Source organism: Etheostoma cragini, chromosome 6 (assembly GCF_013103735.1).
Source record: "Etheostoma cragini isolate CJK2018 chromosome 6, CSU_Ecrag_1.0, whole genome shotgun sequence".
Classification (NCBI taxonomy): domain Eukaryota; kingdom Metazoa; phylum Chordata; class Actinopteri; order Perciformes; family Percidae; genus Etheostoma; species Etheostoma cragini.
This window is the reverse complement of record NC_048412.1, coordinates 10,720,856-10,743,798: the sequence shown is the minus strand read 5'-3', so window position 1 is coordinate 10,743,798 and position 22,943 is coordinate 10,720,856. Positions and strand designations below refer to the sequence as shown.

Genomic DNA, 22,943 nt, shown 5'->3' with positions numbered 1-22,943 from the left:
AACGCTAGAAAGAAATTGTGGTTGTAAAGTAAAACAAAAGTACAACTGTGACAGGAGATTTTCAGTTTAGCACTTACTAAATTTAAAGCAAATAGTCAATTAATCAATTTGAATCATTTAGTTAATTTAGTTAAAGTAATCCACAATTTTCTGACATTTTACAGACCAAACAAAAGTTGGTAAAGGCCACAACCTTTAAGGACCTTTAACACATGGTTGAATGGAATTTTGAATGAGTTGTTCGTCAGTAAATTGTGTGCATTCATCAGGTGTTGACATCGAACACATCCTAAATACAATCAGAAGTGAACACCCTTGTTGATAATGGTACAAATAAACCAGCAGTTAAAAATCTAAATAAGACTTCAATTGTACATGTCCACTCATACATACACAGGCAACAAGTATGTCCCTAAAATTTAAACTAACATGTTCCAGCCTCATACATTTGCATGTGCATAGTCAAACACACTTGCACACCTCTTTCCTCTGTTCTCTCTCCACATTGGAAAAAAGACTCTCACTCCACACTATCATTCCTCACCACCCTCTTGATAATTGGGGATAGCGTTTCCTCTCCACTCCTCTGTAGCCTTTGAATGACCCATTCCTCCTTGTCACTCCCTTTTTGTTGCAAACTATACCAGCAGGAGGAGAAAGGTAAAGAATCTCATTTATTTTAGTACCATGTACAAATGTCTCTCTCAATTTGAAAAGTAGTAATCCCTATTTTCCCTAAGGCTGTTATTGTATGCATTCAAAAGTGTGTATTCTCACTCACACATACTGTAGAAGTGTGGCTGCATGCTTACAATGCGCACAAACACAAAGGCATTCACGGCAGAGCTGGTGTCAGCTCCTATTATTTGCCTTCGGAGAGTATGACAGAAACAGAAGAGGGATGATCAGGTAATGGAGTATTCTGTCTTATGAGCTCTCTCTATCTCTCTCTGTAACACACAGACTCAGGCTCTGAAGTTCTTATTATTCAGGGCTGACCTCTGAATAACCCTGTTCTCAAGCTCAGATGGGACAACATCAAAAGGCTCGTTCCCTTTTGAACTTGCTGGGTTCTACAGAGAGACAGTTTGAGTCTTCTACAGTGATTCCCTGCTATCTAGCTAGAATTTCAAAAACCGACCTGCCCATTTTAAATACTGAATCCTGCAAGGTTTATGATCAGCTGTCAAATCATCATTCCTCTCTTAGGCCACACGCTTGCACTATATGCACCTCATTTAAAAACTACTTTAAAGCAATGCCTTGATTTAATATTGATGTGTGATAAATATTGCAGAAAATTAGCTGGCACGCTGCAGGGGTCTGTGATTTCCACTTGCTGGGAGACATTCATTATAGGCAGATCAGATGGAAACACACATGAGCCTAGATACTGAACAGCAATGCTTGAGTAATTCCAACTCTCTCTCCTGCACACGTGTCAGCGACTCTCATTTCAAAGTTCTCCCATTTTACTTTTAAAGAAGTTGTTCCAGTTCACAACCTTAGACGTCAGTTCATATGTGTATTAGGGAACACAAGCTAATACAAAAAGTACGTTTGACAACTGTAGGACTGTTCCTCTGTCCTGTGTCCATTGTCCAGGAGGTTGCAGGAGGAGGAGCAGCAGCTGAGGACATCATCTCTCCCGGCCATTCCCAACCCCTTTCCAGAGCTCTGCAGTCCAGCAAGCTCCCCTGTCCTCAGTCCTGGCTCTCTACCCCCTGGAGAAACCTCCACTTGTAAATATGTAAGTCAAACCCTACAAAACAACATTGTAGAAACTTTTCAAGAATTATGAAAGTCAAATTTTTCCCAGCATGGCTCTTGTTGGTTTCATATTTTACTACACATTATAATTTAGTGCGGTTGCACTGGATACCGAACATTGGCTTCATACGATATGGGAGACCATGTCAGAAAAACAGGATATGAGACATCAGCTGATTTTGATTTACTTGTATGTTGATTCCTGAGACAAGTGTGACTCAAGTGACTTGTTTTTAAGGATGCAGTATTGGAAAATCGTAAATCAGCTGTGTTTAGTGGTCATGAATGTTGGACATATGCTTTTAGGAATTTTCCCTGCTCTGCGTCTGCCCCATGTTTTGCTCATCTGAGGTATGTTGATTGCTTGCATGTGATAGCACTGTACTGTACAATCCATGTGTGTGTGCGCTCAAAAGGCTTTGCGGCTGTGTTTGAGAAAAAAGAATGAGGTGAAGAGTGGAGAAGCATAGACTCTGTGTGTGTGTGTGTGTGTGTGTGTGTGTGTGTGTGTGTGTGTTTATATACATACAACCTGCACAAACTGAATTTCTCTGAGACTTTATGTATTTGTGTGTTCATTTGTTGACTATTTAGAGACTGGTCTGTCTATTCCTGGAAGTTGCAGTCCCCCCATCAACTGCTAATGATCTTCACATGGGGCCAGTGCTAGCTACAGTAACATACCAGCTTACAGTAATGTGAGGACGGACAATTTTCTCATAAGTACTCTTCCTGGCTCAGAATGTACTAAAATCTAAACTTGGCTATAATGGTAAACAGTTACCAGATATAGAAAAAAGAAAGTCTTTACTGGTTTTGTTTTGCGTGGACCACCGAACATTTGCAATAAAGCTGTAATGCTGAGAAATGGCTGTGGAAAATTGAATTCCCATTGTGTTTTTACCATGCACACACTGTGCTCACAGTCATGTAAACCTGTGTAAGTGTGCTGGGCATCCATCAATGCATATGGGCGTATTTGTTTTTTTTAGATGCATGTGTGTTTGCGCTCACGTCTGCCTGTTTGTCTTTGTGAGTTCTGTAAACTATTTACAGCATTGGCAGTGTCTGTCCATTTTTGATGGGAATGGAAAGTATGTCTCATTGTGGTTGTCGTTCAGTGGAAATTCAATTCAGCACCTTTACGTTGAAAAATAAAACCCTCCTACTTTTGGGGTCCAGCTCCGGAGGCAAACGTACAACATATTGTCCCTTAAGTGGCTCAGAGTGGAGTGGTGGTCTGTCTAGAGTTTGACAAGTGGGATGGTGGGCAGGTAAATTATATTGCTCCCAACCCACTTTCCAAGACCTCTAACCATAATCTTTTCAACCGTCTGTGCTTTGTTTTGTGCCATTTTTCTTCCTCTCTGTTTGTCAGTTTTTCTCTATCTACCCCTCTCCCTGCCCTCCAAACATTCAGTCCAGTCAGCCAGCCGGCTTGTGAGAAGTTTCTGTGTTTAGTTTACTGAATTTTTCGATCTCCGGGCATTTTCTGACAGACTCTCATACTTCTGTCCCTCTGTTCCTCCTTACCTCACTCTTTGGCCTGTGTGCATGAGGCATGAGGACGCAGCGCTGGGCTGTCAGGAATCACTGGGCAAGCTGTTTGACATGGCCATATGACTCCCAATTACCTCACTTTCCTCCACTCTCCTCTCCCTCCTGTCTTTATCCATTTCCCCACTTAGCCCTCCTGTCTCTTACTTGTCTTTGTAGCTGAACATTCTTAAAGGAAAACTCTGAAATAGAGTCACAGTATGTTCAGTGATTTCAAACTAACAAAATAATAAAGGGCAGTGTTAAAGCAATGTAGCTGTTCAAACAGTACAGGTGATGTACATTTTTTTGCAGTTGTATGAGCCTTAAACTTTAAGCTGTGTAGCATCAATGAAACAAACAAGGCCAAATCCGAATAAATAAGTTTAGTTATTTTGGGAGCTGCGTAATGATTAAGAACATTGAATGAGGAAGCTGCCATCTATGAACACTGGCACCAGTCCAATGTGGTATGTGTGAAAGTGTGCACAGATGGGCAGATAGTCTTCCTGTGCCTGCTAAGGATTACTGCAAACAAAATCTGGACTTTCTTAAACTCCATACATATCCATACTAGGAGCTTGGCCTGTGTAATCCATGTCGTGCAATGGAAAACCTATGAATGCAAGGCAGTTAGCTAGTATATCCATTCATTTTCTCAGTCGGTTCCTGACAGTCTGTCCTCAGTAGTGCAATAGAGAGGGCTGTTATGTACTTACTCAGAAACTGTGTTCCCATAGCTGCCCCAGTCAGTGTAGTGTGGGAACACTGATTTGATGGGTTGAAAGATTTTGCTGGATTTACTGTTCTTGGACTGGATGTCCTGTAGCTCAGTGATCTTTATGGTATGGCAGGATCCCCATGCCCTGTCTGCCTCTTTAGTCTGTGTTTTATTATCTTTCTATTGGTCTGTCTATCTCAGTGTGTCTTGGAGTTTATATCAGTGTTTATTGTTTGTCACAAGTAGGGCTGAATGATAATGTGTTTTAGCATTGGCATCGCAGTGTGCGCATGCGCAATAGTCACATCGCTGGACGTTGCGATGTTGACGCTAATCCTTTTTTGCTCCTTGATACTGTAGAAAAGTACCAAAGGCAGCAGCTGCCGCTGACAGTGATGATGGGTAGTCATTAAAGCTACAGTAGTCAGTGTTTTAGATTTGCTGCAAAAACAAACTAAATGTAACATTAATCTACTACAGAAGTCTGTGTCTGATCTAACGTCATTTACACTGATTTAATTGTTCTTGGATACACTATTGTTCTTGGATATACTTGGAGTTTTTTGCTAGTGCACGTGACATGCAGGTCTGATCAATTTATCAAACTAACGAGCGGCCCCGCTAGTCAACCCCAACCTGACATTTAGAGGAAGCAACATGCAGTTAGCCTGGATTGATAATTATATGAATACAATGGTGTCATGCTAGTCAACCAGCGTATTTCTACCTAATTACCCTCTGCAAAATCCCATCAGAAGAGTAGTCACAGCCACCACTTACTTACTGTGGTGTTTATAAAGCCTTACATTTTATTATACTTCATCTTCTATGTAGATGCACTCCCCTACAAAATCACAGCAGTAGTTGAGAATGATTTATCATTTCCATATAGAGATATTTGTCATCTTTTAAAAATTACTTTTTCTTTTTTCATAATGCTCTATATATTGCAAGGGAATTTTTTTTGCAATGTCAGTTTTTTCCAATATCATGCATGCCTAGTCACAAGTCATCTTCTGTCATCCCTCCACCCTTTAGTCCTTTACTATGAACCTTAAGTTTGGGCAACATTCCTGTTGATGTTGGGTAGGCAGGAGTACTGTACACTGTGTCCTGTACAGTGTTGGGCAAGTCCCTTTTAAAAAGAAATTAGTTACAGTTGCTAGTTACTTCCTCCAAAAAATTAACAAAATTTGATACTCAGTTACAAATCATAAGAAATAACTAGTTACTTCAGAAAGTAACTAATGCGTTACTTTTAAGTAAATGTTTAAATGTGACCCCACCTCCACCCCTCTTTAACGGAACATAAAATACATGTGCATGTTCAATAATTCATGATAAATATTATAATGAAATGAACACTTACAAACTTAAAAAATATATACACTTTTTGTAGCGAAAATATCATAAGTGCGAGGAAAAAGTGAGAGAGTGACAGTGATTAGCTCTGGAGCGAGTAGCCACTCTAGAGTCTTAGTGCCTATGTTTTCAGACCACGAAGGGAAATCTTTAGCAGGAAAAGTCTCAGGACACTTAGCAGAGAGAGAGACTGAAAGAGAGAAATATGCACAGCAACTAAAATATTAACTAACTATAATAATTATAGAAATATGACTTAACTATAATTTTAGGGTATAAAAGTGGGTATAACGGTAATGAGTGAACAGAGGCAACTGGAGAAGAAGTAAAGATAATACAACTATTCCAAACAAAAATAATAATTGTAATAATAGTGGGCGTTGAGCAGGACCAGCAGCAGCTGCCGCATCAACAATCCAGGTGCCATCACAATACAAGGAAATCTGCAAGGCAAAAAAGCACGAGGACTGTGGGGAAGAAGCTAATATACTAACAGGCATTAATGGGATATGAATGCATACAGATGGAAAGAGAATACATACTTGTTCACACATGATAAAGAAAGAAGACTAAAATAGCACATGGTGCCAAACAAGCTGTGGACTTTTGACTGGCACTACAATTTTAGCAAATTAGTTGTTGGTGCTTACCGCCAGAATCGTTGTCTAGTTGCACAAGTCTGACTAATAATATACATATCGCTACTGCTTTCTATATCACGCACATTTAAGCAATCTTGCTATCAATCTGTCTACCTTTAAAAGAAATAGTGACTAAATTATTATTCATAAACAGATAAGTACAATATGCAAATGTTCAGGATTTTGTTGCGTTGTACATTATTGATGTATAGTATTCAATTTAAAGATTAAAGCAACATGTACAGAGATATATGCGGCACATTATCAAGATACAGGATGTACTGAAATATTCACATAAGCATTTTGTTCATATCTTTTGAATGTGGATGATACTAACAGTGGATATGTGCAGTGATTTCTGACTGTTGCCCCATTATAGAACTTTAAAAAATGTATCTGTGGATCTATATGGGCTGGACAAACTTACTGTAAATTACATAATAAAAAAAGTGGAATACATTTTTTGGTTTTCTGCATTTTTATTATATTACTTAGATAAGATTGTTTGTGTATTTCTTAGTATCCTTTCCCGCCTATTTCTTTTCTGAATTGTCTTGTGAAATATGCTGAGCTACTGTATATTAACATTTTGCTCTAATGATGGTGATGCTGTTTGATGCACAATTCCACCTCTCACAGTAACTCACCTCTCTCTACTCTTTCTCTTTCTCTCTCTCTCTCTCTCTCTCTCTCTCTCTCTCTCTCTCTCTTTGCATGACATATGCCTCCAGTTTAGTAAGACGTCAAAGCTGTAACACTACTTATTTAAAAAACTATCACAGTATCTGCTATACTGCACTGAAGTAGAATGTTAATGAAGTGCTCATGATGTTAGCAAACTCCATATCAGCTTGTAGAGATCATGCAACCTGTTTCTTAATGAATCAGAATTCTGAATCATTACTCTTAGGATTGTGTAAGACTGATGATGCTGTAAATCGAGTATAAGTACCACCAGCTTTTTTATTCAATTACTCACTCTGAGCAGAAAGAAGTAACAAGGAAGGTGTGATCTAGTAATGAGACAGACAGCATACTGTCTTCCTTTGCATCTCAGCATTGTACAAGCTTCTAAAAAATAATATCCCTAGTCTATGTATGCTTCTTTGTTGGAATTATGTTTAAATGTTTAACGATGTTTAAAACAAAATAGTCAACGTAAACCTGCATGAATGGATATTTTGGCAAAAACAAGCTGTTAATACAACACTAGCATATCATCCCTTTTATTAAATTGATAAGCGAACATGTTAACAAACAGTAGCTTATTACATATGTACCAATGGTTTGCCAAAAACAGTTTTACACAGTGAATACTTGAACTAGCCATTGTTGATGCTGAAAAGAAAGCAATAGGATTCTAGAAACACCCAGATGGGCATCGATCCACCCCTCTTCTCTCTCTTTTAGCTCTGAAGCATGGCATTCTTTGGCTGCCTCCTTCCTCAATGTTGGAAATACTCCAGGTCAAAGGGCAGATTTTTCCACTATAAAAGGAAAGCAGAATGGAATGCTGTCGATGCCCAAACTGTTGGCCCCATCGTGTGGGAACGTCTGTGGGCGCGTGCACAAGTGTGTGTATTTAAAAATAAGGGCGTGTTTGTGAGGAGGTTCTGGTTTGTGTAGTGGGTATTGTGTGTGTGTGTGGGTACAGATGTCGTTTCATGGTTGGATGCTGCCCATTGCCGAGCATTCCAGACCCTCACAAGACCGTTTTACCTTACTATACTTATATATACTTACTATACTATATTATGATTTATTTTTATGGCATTCAATGCCTTTATAAGTGTTTTTATGACATACTATAGCCTACTATGACTTTTTTATTCAGTATGTGACTTTTTAAAACTTTTTTATGACAGTACCAGTTACTGTACTGCATGTGGAAGACAAATGCAAATCAGTGCCACAATAACAACAAAGTGTCTGTAGCTAGTTAAAAAACATTAGATTTAAGCATGTCAAATGATTATTTGCAATCTACGTCTCCCAGAGAGGACAAGATAGCTAATGCTAGCGAGCTATAGCATTTGCTAACATAACACTACATAGCTCTCTGATTCATCCACTTTCTACTATAACATAAGTTGCATATTGGTAAAATGCTTTAGACATGTGTGATGACAAATGTCAGTGCACACGTAGTCTATATCCTTGACGTTCCACTTCCGGGATTGCTCCGGTGCTGCAGGAATTCTGCTGGATGCATGTATTTTCCGTTACCTTACGCTTTCTTTGTGATGGAATTTTAAACTCCTGATGCCCGGAAGTATTTTCCTCACCGTCAATTCTCATTTTAATGTATTCGTTTAAAAATATATTCTCAAAACAACAACACAGAAATGTAAATCAAACAATGAGATCATGACTTTGCATTATTTTCTCCTTGGATGTTGAGAAACATTATTTTTGTGTAAATTTTGGATAGTAGAAGGCTCTACACTAATAGTAATTGTCAACCACCGATATTACAAAGATCCCTTCAGATCTTGTTGGAATGCAACGTTTTCTATCTGTTGCAATTTGGACTGTTCACATGTACCACCTAGGGGTTAAAATACCTTGGGGCGTGCGTGCGTGCGTGTGTGCGTGCGTTCATTCGTGCGTGTGTGCATGAGTGTGTTCTGCTTCTCATTGCACTGATGTGTTCTGCAGGCCCCATCTGTGAGTGGATCAAGCAGCCAGCTTGCTTTTAAATGGATCTTAAAGTGAAACATGGAACACACACTCTGACACACCGAATTGTGAGATCACCAGCTAGTCACATTTATGTTTGTGTGTGTGTGTCTGCCTGCTGGCCTCATTATTCCTACCATTACATCCAGTCTCTGAGCCCAAGGCATGCACTCGCACACACACACACACACAAACACAAACATGCTTGTCATTCGATGCTCTTTGTGGCAAAGGTAAAGAGAGCTTGCAGGCAGTACAGTAACCCTTTGTCAGCTCACATGACCCTGCTCTCTTTTTCAAGCAGATGCATATACCAACATATATACAAATTGCATTGAGTGACTGAGTGGATTTGCAGCATTTGGTGCTGTGAAATAATAATTATTTGGCTGCTGTGAAACAAATACTACCTGGAGAAGAGACAGGCAGGTTGTGGTTGAGTCTGGAACATCTCATGTGTCAGGGCCATATTTATCCCCTGCTGCTAAATGGAAACATGCCTTGCTACTCACACACACACACACACGCACACACAAGAGGCGTGCGCACACACACATGCACACACACACACACACACACACACACACACACACACACACACACATCGCCTGTTGTTGAATAATAGAGTAGGCCGGCATGATTAGTCTGAGTAATGGCTCAGTTTAGATAAATATGACTCTAAAATTAGTACTGGGCAAAGCCACTTGGGAGCAGCTCACCATCTCATAGCTCGTGCATAAAAACCTTTGTGGTCTGTGCATTAGTATACTGTATTACCAAGGGCAGTGCTTATACAATGTACCATGAAATACACAATGTCACACAAACTAAAAGATTATCCTAGAGGAGGCCGACACTTGGGTAAGTATCCCACTTATGCATAGCCACAAACTGTTTGTTTAAATTCATCTTGTTGCATGGAAAATTAGTTTAAACACTTCCAATAAAAATAGGTCAGTGTCACTGCAACCACTAAGCCATCTGCATCCACTGCCTACACTCTACCAGAAAGCTGCATGTGATGAACACCTCATGATAGCCTTGAGCCAATAAAAAATCAGCTTTTTATTAACATACAGTCTAAAATAAACTACAGCTATAAAGATTCTGCATATAAAAACAGATGTTGTCACTGCTAATAGCGATCGTCTGCTACATAATACAAGCGCTAAGGAAGCATTTTGACATTTGTATACTACTAGATACAAAATTGCCATACAAAAGAAATGGATTTGCTGCACGAATAATGATGTCTAAAAATGTTGACTGTAGTTCAAGAGGCAGTGTATTCCAGTATAGTAAACTAAGCTGTGTAAAAGCTTTGGTCAGTCACTGAGATTGCTACTAATGTAAATACAACACTTCTCATCTCAAACTGCCCATTTTGCCCGAGTGGAAGCAGCAATTCCAAACTTGTTTCCAAAGTTGTCTAAATAATGCCAGCCTATCAATTAAGCAATACAGACTGACTGTCAGGCACAGTATACAGTATATGAATGTGCATCCGGTTCATTTTACTCGGCATTAAATTATGCCATCACAGTTCATGTTTTGTTATAGATTGAGGGAATCCTAAACAGAGCAATTTAATCAATTTATTGAGGTAATGGTAGGAGACCACAAGCCTCAAATAATGAAAGATTAATTATTAAGGCTATATTTAATTATTTTCTGTATTAAATTTAGCTAAATAAATGTATTTCTATAGGAACATGACTGGACCACCCAGAAACTGGTGATGATGCACCTTTAATGGTCCATCCCTCACTCTGTGTCCCAGAAGGCAGGCAGTGTAAGATTAGAAGCCACAACTTTCACCCAGCTAATAGGGCAAGAACCCATTACTCCTTCAGCTAATGGGCTGATGTTAGCTCTCTCATCTGTCTTTGTCTCTGTTTTTTAGATTGTCAGAGTATCACACGTGTGTGCTTTTGCATTTATCCTACCCTGGGCATATTACTGATGATGCAAAACAATATTGATGTGAAAAGTATTTTACTCACGTGGATTTGAGTGTGCTTTTTTGCGTCCTCGCACCCTCATACACACCCATATGTGCCTGAATACAGGTGTAAACGCATGTGTCTATGTTTTAGGGGTGAAGGAAATAATCGATACAGCACACAGAGGGCATTTATCCGTCTTTTATTTCATATGTGTTTCTCAGTTTGTCTGCTTGATAATCCCATGTTGCAGCAATACTATTTAAGTGAGATGACAGAGATAAAATCTTTTTAGATAAAACAGATGTTGACAAAGTTCTCTTTTGGGGACATCTTTTGTAATTGGGAGAACATTTTGAAGTTGTAAAACAGGTAATGAATTGCAATATATCACAGAATATTACAATTTGTTTAAAATCGCAAAAATATCTTAATGTGACATAAATATTGTGTTGATATTGTATCCTGAGACGTCTGGTGATTCCCACCCCTACTAGGTTTGCGTGTGTCCATGTGTTTCACAAAGAGAGCAATGTGTTGCTGCCTGTAGGCATTTCATCTGGCCAAAGCTGAACAGAGCTGTTAAATTCATGTAGGTCATGGAGACTGCATCTCTCTTTCTCTCTTCCTTCCCTGTCTCTCTCTGTCCTTTCTCTCTGTCTCTCTCTGTCCTTTCTCTCTCTCTCTCTCTCTCTCTTCCCCCCTCCCTCTCTGTCTCTTAGGGAAAGTAGGACAGCTCAGATTTCTGAGCTGCTGCTGTGAAACAGCAGAAGTGGGGGGAAGAAAGAGTAATAAGAAGAAGAATAGAGACTGAGGCTATGTTTAGACGGAAACGATCTGAAGAGAAAAGGCAAAAGTGGTGTTGCGTTCTCACTAGGGCTGTAACGATATGGAAAATAAAACCGAAATCGCAACACTCAGCCTAACGAACCTGTGTTGCGTTGGGAGAAGGCAGAATCGTGACACACCTCTTCCAACTCACAGAGTTATCCTTCCCATCCAGATCCAGTGCTACCACTCCTTTTGGTGCCTTATTACTGTTTTGTCTGGTGAATTTAGCTAACTGTAGCTAACTGTTCTGAATCAGGTGCCTGGCCCTGTTTCCCAACGGTTCAGTAAACTGCTGTTAGCGTCCTTAGCACCGGAGCTAAGTGCTGACCGGGATGGCAGCTAGCTGGCTGGGGGCTGACTGTGGAATAGATGTGTCCCCGGGCCAGGGCTGTGATGATAGTGGATGGTTGCTAGCTGGCTGGGGGCTAACTGTGGAATGGATGTGTCCCCGGGCCAGGGCTGTGATGATAGTGGATGGTTGCTAGCTGGCTGGGGGCTGACTGTGGATGTGTCCCCGGGCCGGGGCTGTGATTATAGTGGATGGTTGCTAGCTGGCTGGGGGCTGACTGTGGAATGGATGTGTCCCCGGGCCAGGGCTGTGATGATAGTGGATGGTTGCTAGCTGGCTGGGGGCTAACTGCGGAATGGATGTGTCCCCTGGCCGGGGCTGTGATGATAGTGGATGGTTGCTGGCTGGCTGGGGGCTGACTGTGGATGTGTCCCTGGGGCTGTTATCATCTCTCATCCCGATTGAAGCCTTACAGCAATGGAGGAATGAGGCGGAAGGCACGGGTGTGCTAGCTAGCTAAATTACCATTAGATTAGTCTATCTGTACAATTAATGTTACTTATGAATTTGTGGGTTAGCTAGCCCAGAGTTCTTAACCGGGGTCTAAACAATCATACTAAAAATAAATGAACATGTTGAATGGTATCGTAATCTTACGTAACAGAATTACATTAGCGTTAGCTACTTGTCAACCAGCACCTTTACAGAGCAAAGCACTTTTCCTCTTCGTTCCGCCTACAGGTTGGAAGAGGAATTGTTACCGTTATTCCTATGTCTCATTCCAACGAGTTAATGAACCACTGAAATAATTTTGGAAACATTATTTTAAGGTAATAGAATATTTGGTGTTGGATTGATCAACATTGAAATCAATCAATATCAATAAATAAGGTAGCTGTTGTATTAATATGTTGCATGTAGTCAATGACAAAATGATGCCATGTGGCAGAAGAAATGTTGTAGGCCCTTGAGAATGGAACTCAATTTTTAAGATTTCCTCTCTGGAGGGTGGTTTCACTTTTGTGTGTTTTTACGCCTCAAAAACATCGTTGCCATCTAAACGAAAGGCCCATCTGATTAAAAAAAAAATTAAGCTTTCACCCACAAGCGTATTCGTGTAAACAGGGTCTGAGAAATTGAAAACCTGCTTAAAAACAATGATATGTTGATAAATTAGTGTTAATAATAAATTAATAAGAAATATGTAAATTCATTATCTCAACTCAAGGTAAAAAAAAAAATGTCAGTAGTGCTTTGGCTGTGCTTACGCCCAATATACAGTACTATAGTCCCAAATCAACATCTGCCTTTGAAATCGTCTAGTCCTAAACGGATGGCTATTTGTATCTGTTGTGAATCTGCAGGCCACAATAAGTAATTTGGTTATTGTTGTTTTTTGTAGGCTCACTTTTACTCACAACATGCTAACTGGCAACTTAGGATTCCATTCACTACGCTAAGCTAACTAGTGGCGGCGCTGCCCGTGTTGCACCATACTAAAACAATGCACTGAGACAAAAATGCGTTGTCCCACCTATCTAGAGTTAGAGGTGACCGTCAAATGGTGGCGTGTTCCTCTAAGGATAAGAATGATGGACAGGACACTTTTATTTATTTACATAGTTAAGAAAAACAGTAAGTGACCAGAAAAAAGGAGAGACATTGAATTATGTTACAAATAAAACTATGGCCTTCAGTCTTTCAAGTTTTAAAATTGAAGAAAAAGACAAGCAACCTGACTGAAAGAGCTCAGCAATTGGAATTTGTTTCAGTAGAGAAAAAATGAGAGAGCGAGTGACAGACATAGCATCTCCAATGCTCTGTCTGAAAATGTATTATTTGAGACAGTTTGTACAGAACTGTGGCACATGCTGTTCATCTGAACGGAATTGATTGTTTTTAATTGCCTGTGATGCTAGCAGTCCTCTTTTTACTGTCATGGGACAAAAGGATCTGTAGATGTTTTTCTCTCACACAGGTATCCTTTATTGCAGTTGTATGATTATTCATTCATAGAATTATAAGTAACTTGTGGGAACAGTGATTTTCTGCATGAATTTGAAACAGTGTAAATGTGACTAAAAGAAATACAATCTATCATGGCGATTGGTAGTCTTAACTTGTCTGGAGAAACTACTGTATATTGCCCAAATTGTGCCAATGATGTTATCCTTTGTTTGACCAATGACAATTACCCTGACCCCATCCTTCTGCCCTCCTTCTGTAATTGGACAATGGCTCCAAATCAGCAGTGGTCTGAAAGGATTCCAGGGTGGGCTGGCAATTGGCCGCTAGTGCACAATTTGTGTGTTTGTTCCCCACCACACGAACAAACGCACACATACTCTCTCGCTCTCTCTGTCTGTCACACACACGCGCACATACACACACACACTCTCTCTCTCTCTCACACACACAGACAATTTTCCTCTTGCTTCTAAAATATTTGGCTCCATGCGGAGTTTTTCTCAGCCGGTACTCATAATAAATAGGGAAGAAATTGTTCTTGCATCATGATAACCCTGTCTAGACGACACTACAGGAAGTTCACAAATTAAATTTTTAAAAGTAATCTAAAAAGTATGACAGGGCAGGTGTGTAGAGGTGTCTCCGTAGAAACTTCTTAAAAACTGTTTATGTTCTGAACAAACTATAAAATGGATGAGACCAGGAAACTGGTCACCAGGTTATCAAAAGTGTTGCAGCAAATACTAATGAGTAAAACTGAAAGAGCTTTCTGATCAATTTGGGTGTGCAGTCTCTTTTTGTACTGGCTAGACCATTTGCTTTACAACCACTATTTAACTGAAATTAGACATTGTTTCTTGCCTCTGCCTTCAAATTCCCAACATTTGCCTGTTGTGACAGATACACTGTATTTATGCATACAATGTTTTTTGCCTGGTGTGTTTTTTGTGACCTATATTTGTGCTACTTTTGTGTATTGCTAATTAAATTTGACCCGGCTCAGCTCCAAAATCTTCCAACCGTCAACTTGAAAAGTCTTAATACCCTGAATGGGTGTTAAGGCTCCATTATTTATAGACAGAGCAAGCTCTGTGGGATGACTAACTACCCAATATACAGTGTATGGTTTGATGCATGGCTGCACAGTGGTTGAAATGGCAGTCTGCCATTGCACATGACTTTGTATTGTCAGTGTGCACTGGGAGTCTATTCCTCCTAAGTTTCTCTCCATACATCTCCCTCTCTCTCTCTAAACCATCTTGCTCTCCTCCCTCCCTATTCCATTGCTCTCTCCCCTGCCTACTAAATCCCTTTCTGCCTTATTTTGCTTTGCTGAGCCTAGATAGGCCTCTATGTCTTGGGACTTAATTTAACATGGTAATTGGATGACAATTACAGTTCACTGTCCCTTCCTCATGAGTCAGCAGTTTTCTTGGCTTGTGCCTCCCACTACTGCTGACTACTGGCGCTGAGCGGGGACAGCCAATTGTCCAATGCCCATTCAAGTTTTTGTGTCTCCATCTCATCATCCGAAAATCAGTTTCCAGGGGCGGCCGAGACCACACACAGCACCACATTGCAACCAGAGGGGCTTTATGAAGGGTAATTGTTAATGGGAAAACGAAGCTGGAGTGGAGTTGTGTGAGCCAAAAGCAGCTTATCAATAGCTACAGTTCTTTTTTGGCAACACAAATAGAGGGTTATAAGACAGAGCAGATATAGCTCAATGTTGAAAGTGTTGTGTTTTTTTAAGATCATTTTTTCAGGCATTGAGGCCTTTCATTTCCATAGGATAGATTAAGACATGAAAGGGGAGAGAGAGGTGGAATAACAGTGACAACAAAGGGCCGCAGGTCAGAGTCGAACCTGTGGCCGCTGCGTTGAGGAGTAACCCCCAATATCCACCGGAAGCGTAACAGCTGCGCATCGGCTCCGCTGTGTGACGGCTCCGTGCTTCGCCGTCCGTCAACACCCACCAGGTCCAGATTTGTTGCGAAATGGTTGTGGCCATGACTGACAGCTGAAGTCTTGAGGATCCACGAGATCTCGACAATTCAGTGTTTACAAGTTGTAGTGCAGGGAAATATGATCCGCACTGAGCACGGTCTATTATATTTTAAAGATTAACCAGATTTTTATTAATTGTTTCTGTGCTCAACTTCCTGTCCCTCACTATCTACCGTGTGCTGAATTGCTGCGAGTTCTCCGACATCCGGAAAAAATAGAAGCTCTGCGTATCTGCTTCAGAGCGATTGCCTCAGCTGGGACGGAGCCGCAACGCAACTGTTCTGCAGTCAGTGGAAAAACACACATTGACTTTAATGGAAACCTAATGACTTTGCCGCCGTTTTGGACGGGATCCGCAGCCGTTACGCATCCTGTGGAAACTGGGGGTAAACCTCTATGTATGTGCGCTTGCTCTATCAACTGAGCCAACCCAGCCACGTTGTGCATGTTTTTATTGCTTTTTTATGACTTGGTTATGTTTGAATAATCGACAATGTAATGTTTTATACCCTCCATTTTTTGTTTTTATATACTTAAAACTAAATCATTTATTCTGCCTTCTGGTCTTACAATCAAGTCTCTCCAGGGACTGTTAATTTCCATGTTGTATTTCGTTGTATCTTATATAAAAACTGACATTAAACTTTATCATACCTAGTATTCTAGAGCTCTGAGAATACAGCGAGTGAATCTTTTTTGTTCTAAAGATTGTGCGTACCACTACCAACAAGCTTAGTTATTAAGATGTTGAAGTTGTAGACGGTTAAGGTTTGTTTAAGTGCTGTGGCTAAGGTTTGGGTAGGCCATAATTGTACACAGCCTGAAGGCTCAACTCAGGGCAAGAAAGTCCCTGCACATGTTAATCGGAAGGAATTTCCTTTCTGCGATGATGTTCCAGGAAGAGTTGACATTGGGGTTACATTTACATATAAACATATGGTGAAACTTTTTTCTCCCTTATGAAGCTTTTATCCAGGTTGCCTGACTTTTAAACTGCTTCACAACTTTGTCCCAATGTAATGGATCCTAATGTGTGCTCAGGCTTGTATGCCTAATGGCTAATACTCTTTTAGAATTGTAATCTGCCAGATTAACTCCTTTCTGATGTAATGGCTTGTAATGTGTACATAATACCAGTGGAGCTATTTATAGACCAGCAGCCAATTCTCGAAGAGATGGATCTGTGTATGCGTGTGAGCTGCTGGGCGTGCACACACACGCTTGTGTACTTTAGTTTTCACAAAGCACGTTCTCATACAGTGCAGTTTACTTTTTCTATGTCTGTTTGCGCCTGTCTAGTTTCTTTCTAGCTTTGTCTTTGTGTGTGTGTCCGTATTAGGACTGTGTGAGTGTGTGTGAGTGTGTGTGTGTGTGTGTGTGTGTGTGTGTGTGTGTGTGTGTGTGTGTGTGTGTGTGTGTGTGTGTGTGTGTGTGAGAGATGCCTGGAGCTCTCAGTTTCTCCCTGGGGGCAGTTATCAGACCTGAGTCATCAGAGAGGTTGAGAGGCGCAGCCCTTCCAAACTCATCCATCTAAATGAGAACACTCCTAAAAGCATTAGAAGATAGGAGTTTCTTTCTTTCATTCTTTCTTTCTTTCTGTTTCCCTCTCTGTTTTTCTTACTTTTTGTTTCTCTTTCTATCTTTCCCCCTTACTTTTGCCTACCTCGTTTTTTACTCACATGTCTATTCTTTGCCTTTAAGAAGACCGAGAAATAGTTAGCCAGTTGAATCATGTCACTCCGCTGTCATCTCTGTCTGCTTTGTTATTCCTTCCACTCATGAGGCGGTTTAATGGCTTTGCCACATTTAAAGATAAGATTTTCACAGCTAATGAAGGACTTTTGTCGATGGATTTGGTCATTTTCTTTGAAGTCATGAACACTCTCAGCTGATCAGTGTCATCTGACTATATAAATCACTGGTCACAGTTAAATACATGGATGAGGTGGTCTTTATGATGTCACAAGTAGATACTTTTCTTATGATTCATGCTGCTTCTGCACATGCTGGTTATTATTTTTCCTACTTATTACTGCCTGCTGCGTACCTACAGTTTGTCCTGATATGTCCCTAAACCAGCCAAGCCTTCTTGTGTTTCTTTCACCATACTTGCACAAATTATGTTCATACAGGAGCTTATATTGTATATTTTGTCCCATTTATGCTCTTGCAATAAACTATCCCAAATGTGTCTCAGACATTTGATCACCCTGCATTTGACCTCTTTGTGCAAAGATCTGACTGTCCTTGTACACATAAGACCAGTTTGGAAAGTATAACTCCTTACAAAACCACAAAGTTAGAAAAAACTTTCGTTTAACAGACAGAAACCTCGGACAGAACCTGGCTCTAGGTGGGAGGCCTCTGTTTGCATACTCACTCTAACAAGTAACAGCTGCTATTCCAGTACCAATATAATGATCCCTCACTGTCTTTAAAGTGCACAACCAAGCAAGAACTAATACTGCTACTACATAACAACCGCAATATAATATGAATAAACACATCATGTTTATGAACAAACCGTCAGGAATGGAACTTGACTTTGGACATCACTGACAAGACTTGACTTTTAGTTGTGGCAAAATAAACACTTAACCCCACTTCTTTATTATAATAACCTTGTTCTTGTTATGTCAAATAGAAACCCATGCCGAACCTCGTATTAAAGCCAGGCCAGCTCACACAAAGTATGTTGACTTCTTTTGCACCAATGGAAAACATGGTTCCTGGGTTCTTGTTCTTGTCTAAAACAACAGAAACCTTGTTGAATGATCCTTCCTGTCTTCTAGACATCATAGCTATGGTTAAAGGTAGACCATATCTCCAAAACCTTCTAACCAATTGTAATGTATTCTTTGTCAGCAGGGTAGAGGTTAATGGACTGATTGAGTGCCTCCTATAATTACAGCGCTATGTTTAAAAAACCTGTATTGTGGCATGTTAGTCTGCCTATCACCAGACAAAGACAAGCTCAATAGATTTGTACAAGAGGCGTGACCAACGGGCATAGTTCAAATGAGTCTGTACGCAATTGGATAGTCCTTCAACCAATCAGACCAACGATCGGGTTGACGTACTTTGCAGAGCGAACTTTTACCAAAGCCAGTTGGGAGTAAGGCTAACACATCCTTTATTTGTAGGACTTGTTCCAGGGAAAGTTTATGTTCCATTTTAAAAGAAAACTTGCCTTTTGAAATCGGTATGTTGAATGTAAACAAAAATCTTCTTGTCTCTTCTCTATTGTCATTTTGTTAAACGCACCAAAAGCGCTCAAGATGAATATTTGTGTACTGAAGCAGGAGAAGTAAACGTGCAGGTTTCCAGATCAAGCTGCAGGGCAAAATGAAATTGCCGGTAGAGTGGGCGGGGTTTACTCAGTCTGGTAGCATGTGTGATGTGTGCAGCCTTCTAGGGGCTTTCCCCTCTGGCTGACTAATTGTGACGTAGGTGAGGGTGTGTGTCTGCGTGAGTGTAGCGGCAGGGAGGGGGTGGGTGGGAAAGACAGCTGTGCTTGCTAGATATGTAGTTAACAGTAGGAAGCATTCATACTACACATTCAACTTCAGTGTGTCATTAGACAGTCTTTCTCTCTCTCTCTCTCTCTCCCTCTTTCTTACCACTTCCCACTCTTTTTCCCTTCACTTCTCTCGTCTGCCTGTCTGTCTCCTGTTTCTCTGTAACTCCCCCACACACACACCCACATACGTGCCTGTGTGCATGTGCAATCATTCACACACACATACATGCACTTTGCTCTCTCTCCATCCCCTCCCCCAGCCACAGGCTCCCCATTTCCCTCACCAAAGTTTCTCGCTATAGTAAAAAAAGAAGTTGTATCTCTTTGACTGCTCCCACTTTTACCACAATTTTCACCTTCCTTCTGTGGAACTGCTTATTCCTGGATCACGCCCCCATCTACACATGTACACACACACACAAACACACACACACATACACACACACACACACATACACACACACATTTAATGTAGAAGACAAGAAGAAGTTGCTTCAAGAACAACCTAAAGCTGTTCTTGCCTCTCCTAGACGGGGTGTGTCAAGGCTTTTGTCTGTCTGATGCTGTATTAAATATCGGAGTTAAAAGGAGGGGTGGGGGGCTCTGTGTTCATCTGCATGTGTGTGCAAAGGTCTCCAGGTTTTTTGTTCTTTAGAGAGAAAGAATGTTGGCACGAAGCTAGCCACCAGAGGAGGAGGAGAAGGTTGGATTGGTCAAGTGCTGCCCCAGGTTTGTTTCATTTCATTTGCTCTGTAATGAGTCTTGTTAGATCTGACTAGGAAGTTCAAAGTTATTCCACAGGGAAGGAGGGAAGGACGGAAGGACGGAGGAACGGAGGCAGAGGGAAAGAGATGCAAAGAAGAAAGGAAAAGCATACAAGCCAACAAGCCCTCACTTGAAAACTTATGAACATTTTGGAGACAAGAAAAGCGACAAAGACACACTTTTTTACTCCTTCCTTTATCCTTTCTTCCTCTTCCTGCTTTACCTCCTTCTCACTGCCCCACACCCTTCTCAAATGAACCCTCTCGCTTTGAGCTCTGAAAAGAAACTGAAGCGGAGAAGCTTGCAAGTGGTCTGAAAAAGTTGGCTGCGTCTGTGCATGACTGTGCGTCTGTGTGTCTGCTGGAGTGCTTTTGCCTCTCAGGGAGTGTGTGTATGTGTGTCTGTGTGCCTGTGTGTACTTGTGTGTGTGTGCGACTGGGTCTGTGTGGGAATGATTACATCAGCCTGCTGCAGCCTTATGATTGGTTGGTGAGTGTGTGGTTTGATTCAGTGTGCCTCGGAGCCCATGGCTGAGGCTGTAACCCTTTGTGAGGGAGAGAGAGAGAGAGGGAGAGGGAGGGTGAGAGAGAGGGAGAGAACGAAATATAGTTGTCAGACTCAACCGGCACTGGAAACAGTGTACTGTACCTGCTGCCATCCGATCACTGACTGTCTCTGTGTCCCTGTTCTGTGCGCGGCTTTAGGTCACACAGACAGTTTTTTTCTTTTTTTGAGAGACAAAGCTGGCGGCCTAGTCTACCACTAGGACTAATCTACAGGCTATGTGACAGGTAGCACAACTGCAACTCTCAACTGTTGGCACTCAAATTTGTGTCTTTCTTTTCTGAAGGAGACAGAACGACAAAACAGCAAGGTTTTCTGTATTTGTGACTGTGTGAGAGTCAGTGTGTGTGTATGTGTGTGTGTGGGGGGGGAGCCAGGCTCACTCCAAAAATGCCTTCGCGTTCCCCGGACTGCTGCCTATTGCGGGCCGTAGAGGTAAGACCGCTCTCTTTCTGTGTCTCTGCCTCTCTTTGCCTTCTTCTCTTTTTACATGTTAAGACTATTTCTCTTTGAAGTGCTGCTATGATTAACCGATTAAAGTGGTACATTGAATGCGTAAATACCTTAAAGGCTAAGGACAATTTGTCTTTTTCAAGATGTGAGCAGACCAGTAAAAAGAAAAAGAGTCTAATACGTTAGCAGCTTTGAATGATTGAGGCTCCCTTGCTTTTCGTCTTGAACACTTCAGACTGAGCGCCTCAGGCCTGGTTAGTGCAAACTGTGATGCTGTAAGCTGCATCTTTGCTCAAGAAGAGGACAGAATGTCTTTGTCATGATATTATTATGTGGGAAGTGTGCATATATGACATGTGCAGATTTTGTTGGCTGGATTCCTGTGTAGGTTAACAATGCTAGATTTCTCTGCAGCTTTGAATAGCCAACCTGTGGACTTAGTGGACGTAGATTTTGGACTGTATTACCACAATGGGGATGACAGTTATATTTCCTGGATTTGTTGTCGATATCTAACAAGGAAAAGCTTACCTACAGTATATACGGAAGAATATCTAGATGTACATGGATGTCTCTCAGATGAGATCTTAGAGTAAAGCCTTATGTACTGTTGCCATACAGTATGTTATACTGGACAGATAAGTAGTGGCTCATCATGTGTGTGTGAGTACGTGCTTGAGTCAGTCGTATTAATGGCAACAAAATGCAAGCAGTGTTATTCATGGATTGTATTAATATTACAGGCCCAATTTCAACATATTAATTGTAAACATAAGTTAAGGGTTAAAAAGATCTTGTGTCTGTGAAGCAAATTCAATATTCTTATCTCTGGATACTTGCATACATGTTCTTGATCAGCTATAATTGGAAACGCCATGCTTACTTCCTCTTAAGCCACAGTACAATACGTATCCATTTGGTGCAGACAGAGAGACGGTAGTTGTTATACACTACAGTATATTTGATTCTATATTACACCAACAAGTTGCTTTAAGAAACGCTTGTCTGTGATTTCTAACATCACAATTGCTACGTAGTTTTAAAAAGTCTATTGTGTGCTATGATTACAGGCCTCTTCATGCTATAGGGTATCGGGTGCTATATGATAAATACTATGCTAGTGTTTGAAGAAAATTGCTGGCTTCACCCACCTATTAGGCAGTTTTCAAAAACGTGTTAAACGACTTTATCACAATTTAGTATTCCCTGTGGCGTTAACATAATCCGTTTCTACATTTAACCTTTGTTGCTTAAAAGGGTCTATCAATCCTTTGCTTTATTTTATCATATCACGTACACCTTTATAGTCATTTATTGTACTTGCACTTTACCAAAATACTTTGAAATAATCTCTGTTTATTATAACTGACCTCTAATATATTTTCTCTTTGTAGATTGTGAAGATCTTCACTGAAGACGGTATGGGTAAAGTGGTGGAGATCCCAGCCGACATGACAGCCAGGGACCTGTGCCAGCTCCTGGTTTATAAAAGCCATTGTGTGGATGACAACAGTTGGGCACTTGTTGAACACCACCCGCTGATAGGGCTAGGTAAGGGGCAGAGCCCTGCAGGCCAAACACACACTGTTCACATACAGACAAAAACACACTCACACACATGAACAGACACTCACATACTGTACCTACACTGAAACTCTTTTGGGTGGGCTGATACATGCAATACAATCACTGACATGCACAGGTGCATACTCGGACAGACAGATAGTTCAAGCGCATATTCTCACGCAGGCATGCATTCAAGCATGAGTGCATGCACATACTATACAGCATTTGCACGCACAGAGCCATAATGTCCAGTGATCTAATCAAGTACAACACAGTGGCTATGTAAAGGGTTGCTGTGCCAGTGCAGTATTCTGCAGGACAGGGGTTT

At 40.9% G+C, this 22,943-nt stretch overlaps 1 protein-coding gene across 3 annotated transcripts in view; it reads left to right on the top strand.

Moving 5' to 3' along the window:
• The window catches only part of LOC117946625 (growth factor receptor-bound protein 10-like), a 69,635-nt gene that overhangs the window by 34,916 nt on the left and 11,776 nt on the right, over window positions 1–22,943 (top strand). For 2 of the 3 annotated variants that reach the window (XM_034874902.1, XM_034874901.1), the window contains exons 5-6: window positions 1,606–1,750; window positions 22,444–22,600. In XM_034874902.1, coding sequence (XP_034730793.1) covers window positions 1,606–1,750; window positions 22,444–22,600 — 302 coding nt within the window. Of the gene's footprint in view, window positions 1–1,605; window positions 1,751–20,448; window positions 21,032–22,443; window positions 22,601–22,943 lie in introns of those variants that run through there. The other variant, XM_034874903.1, reaches the window with a different exon arrangement.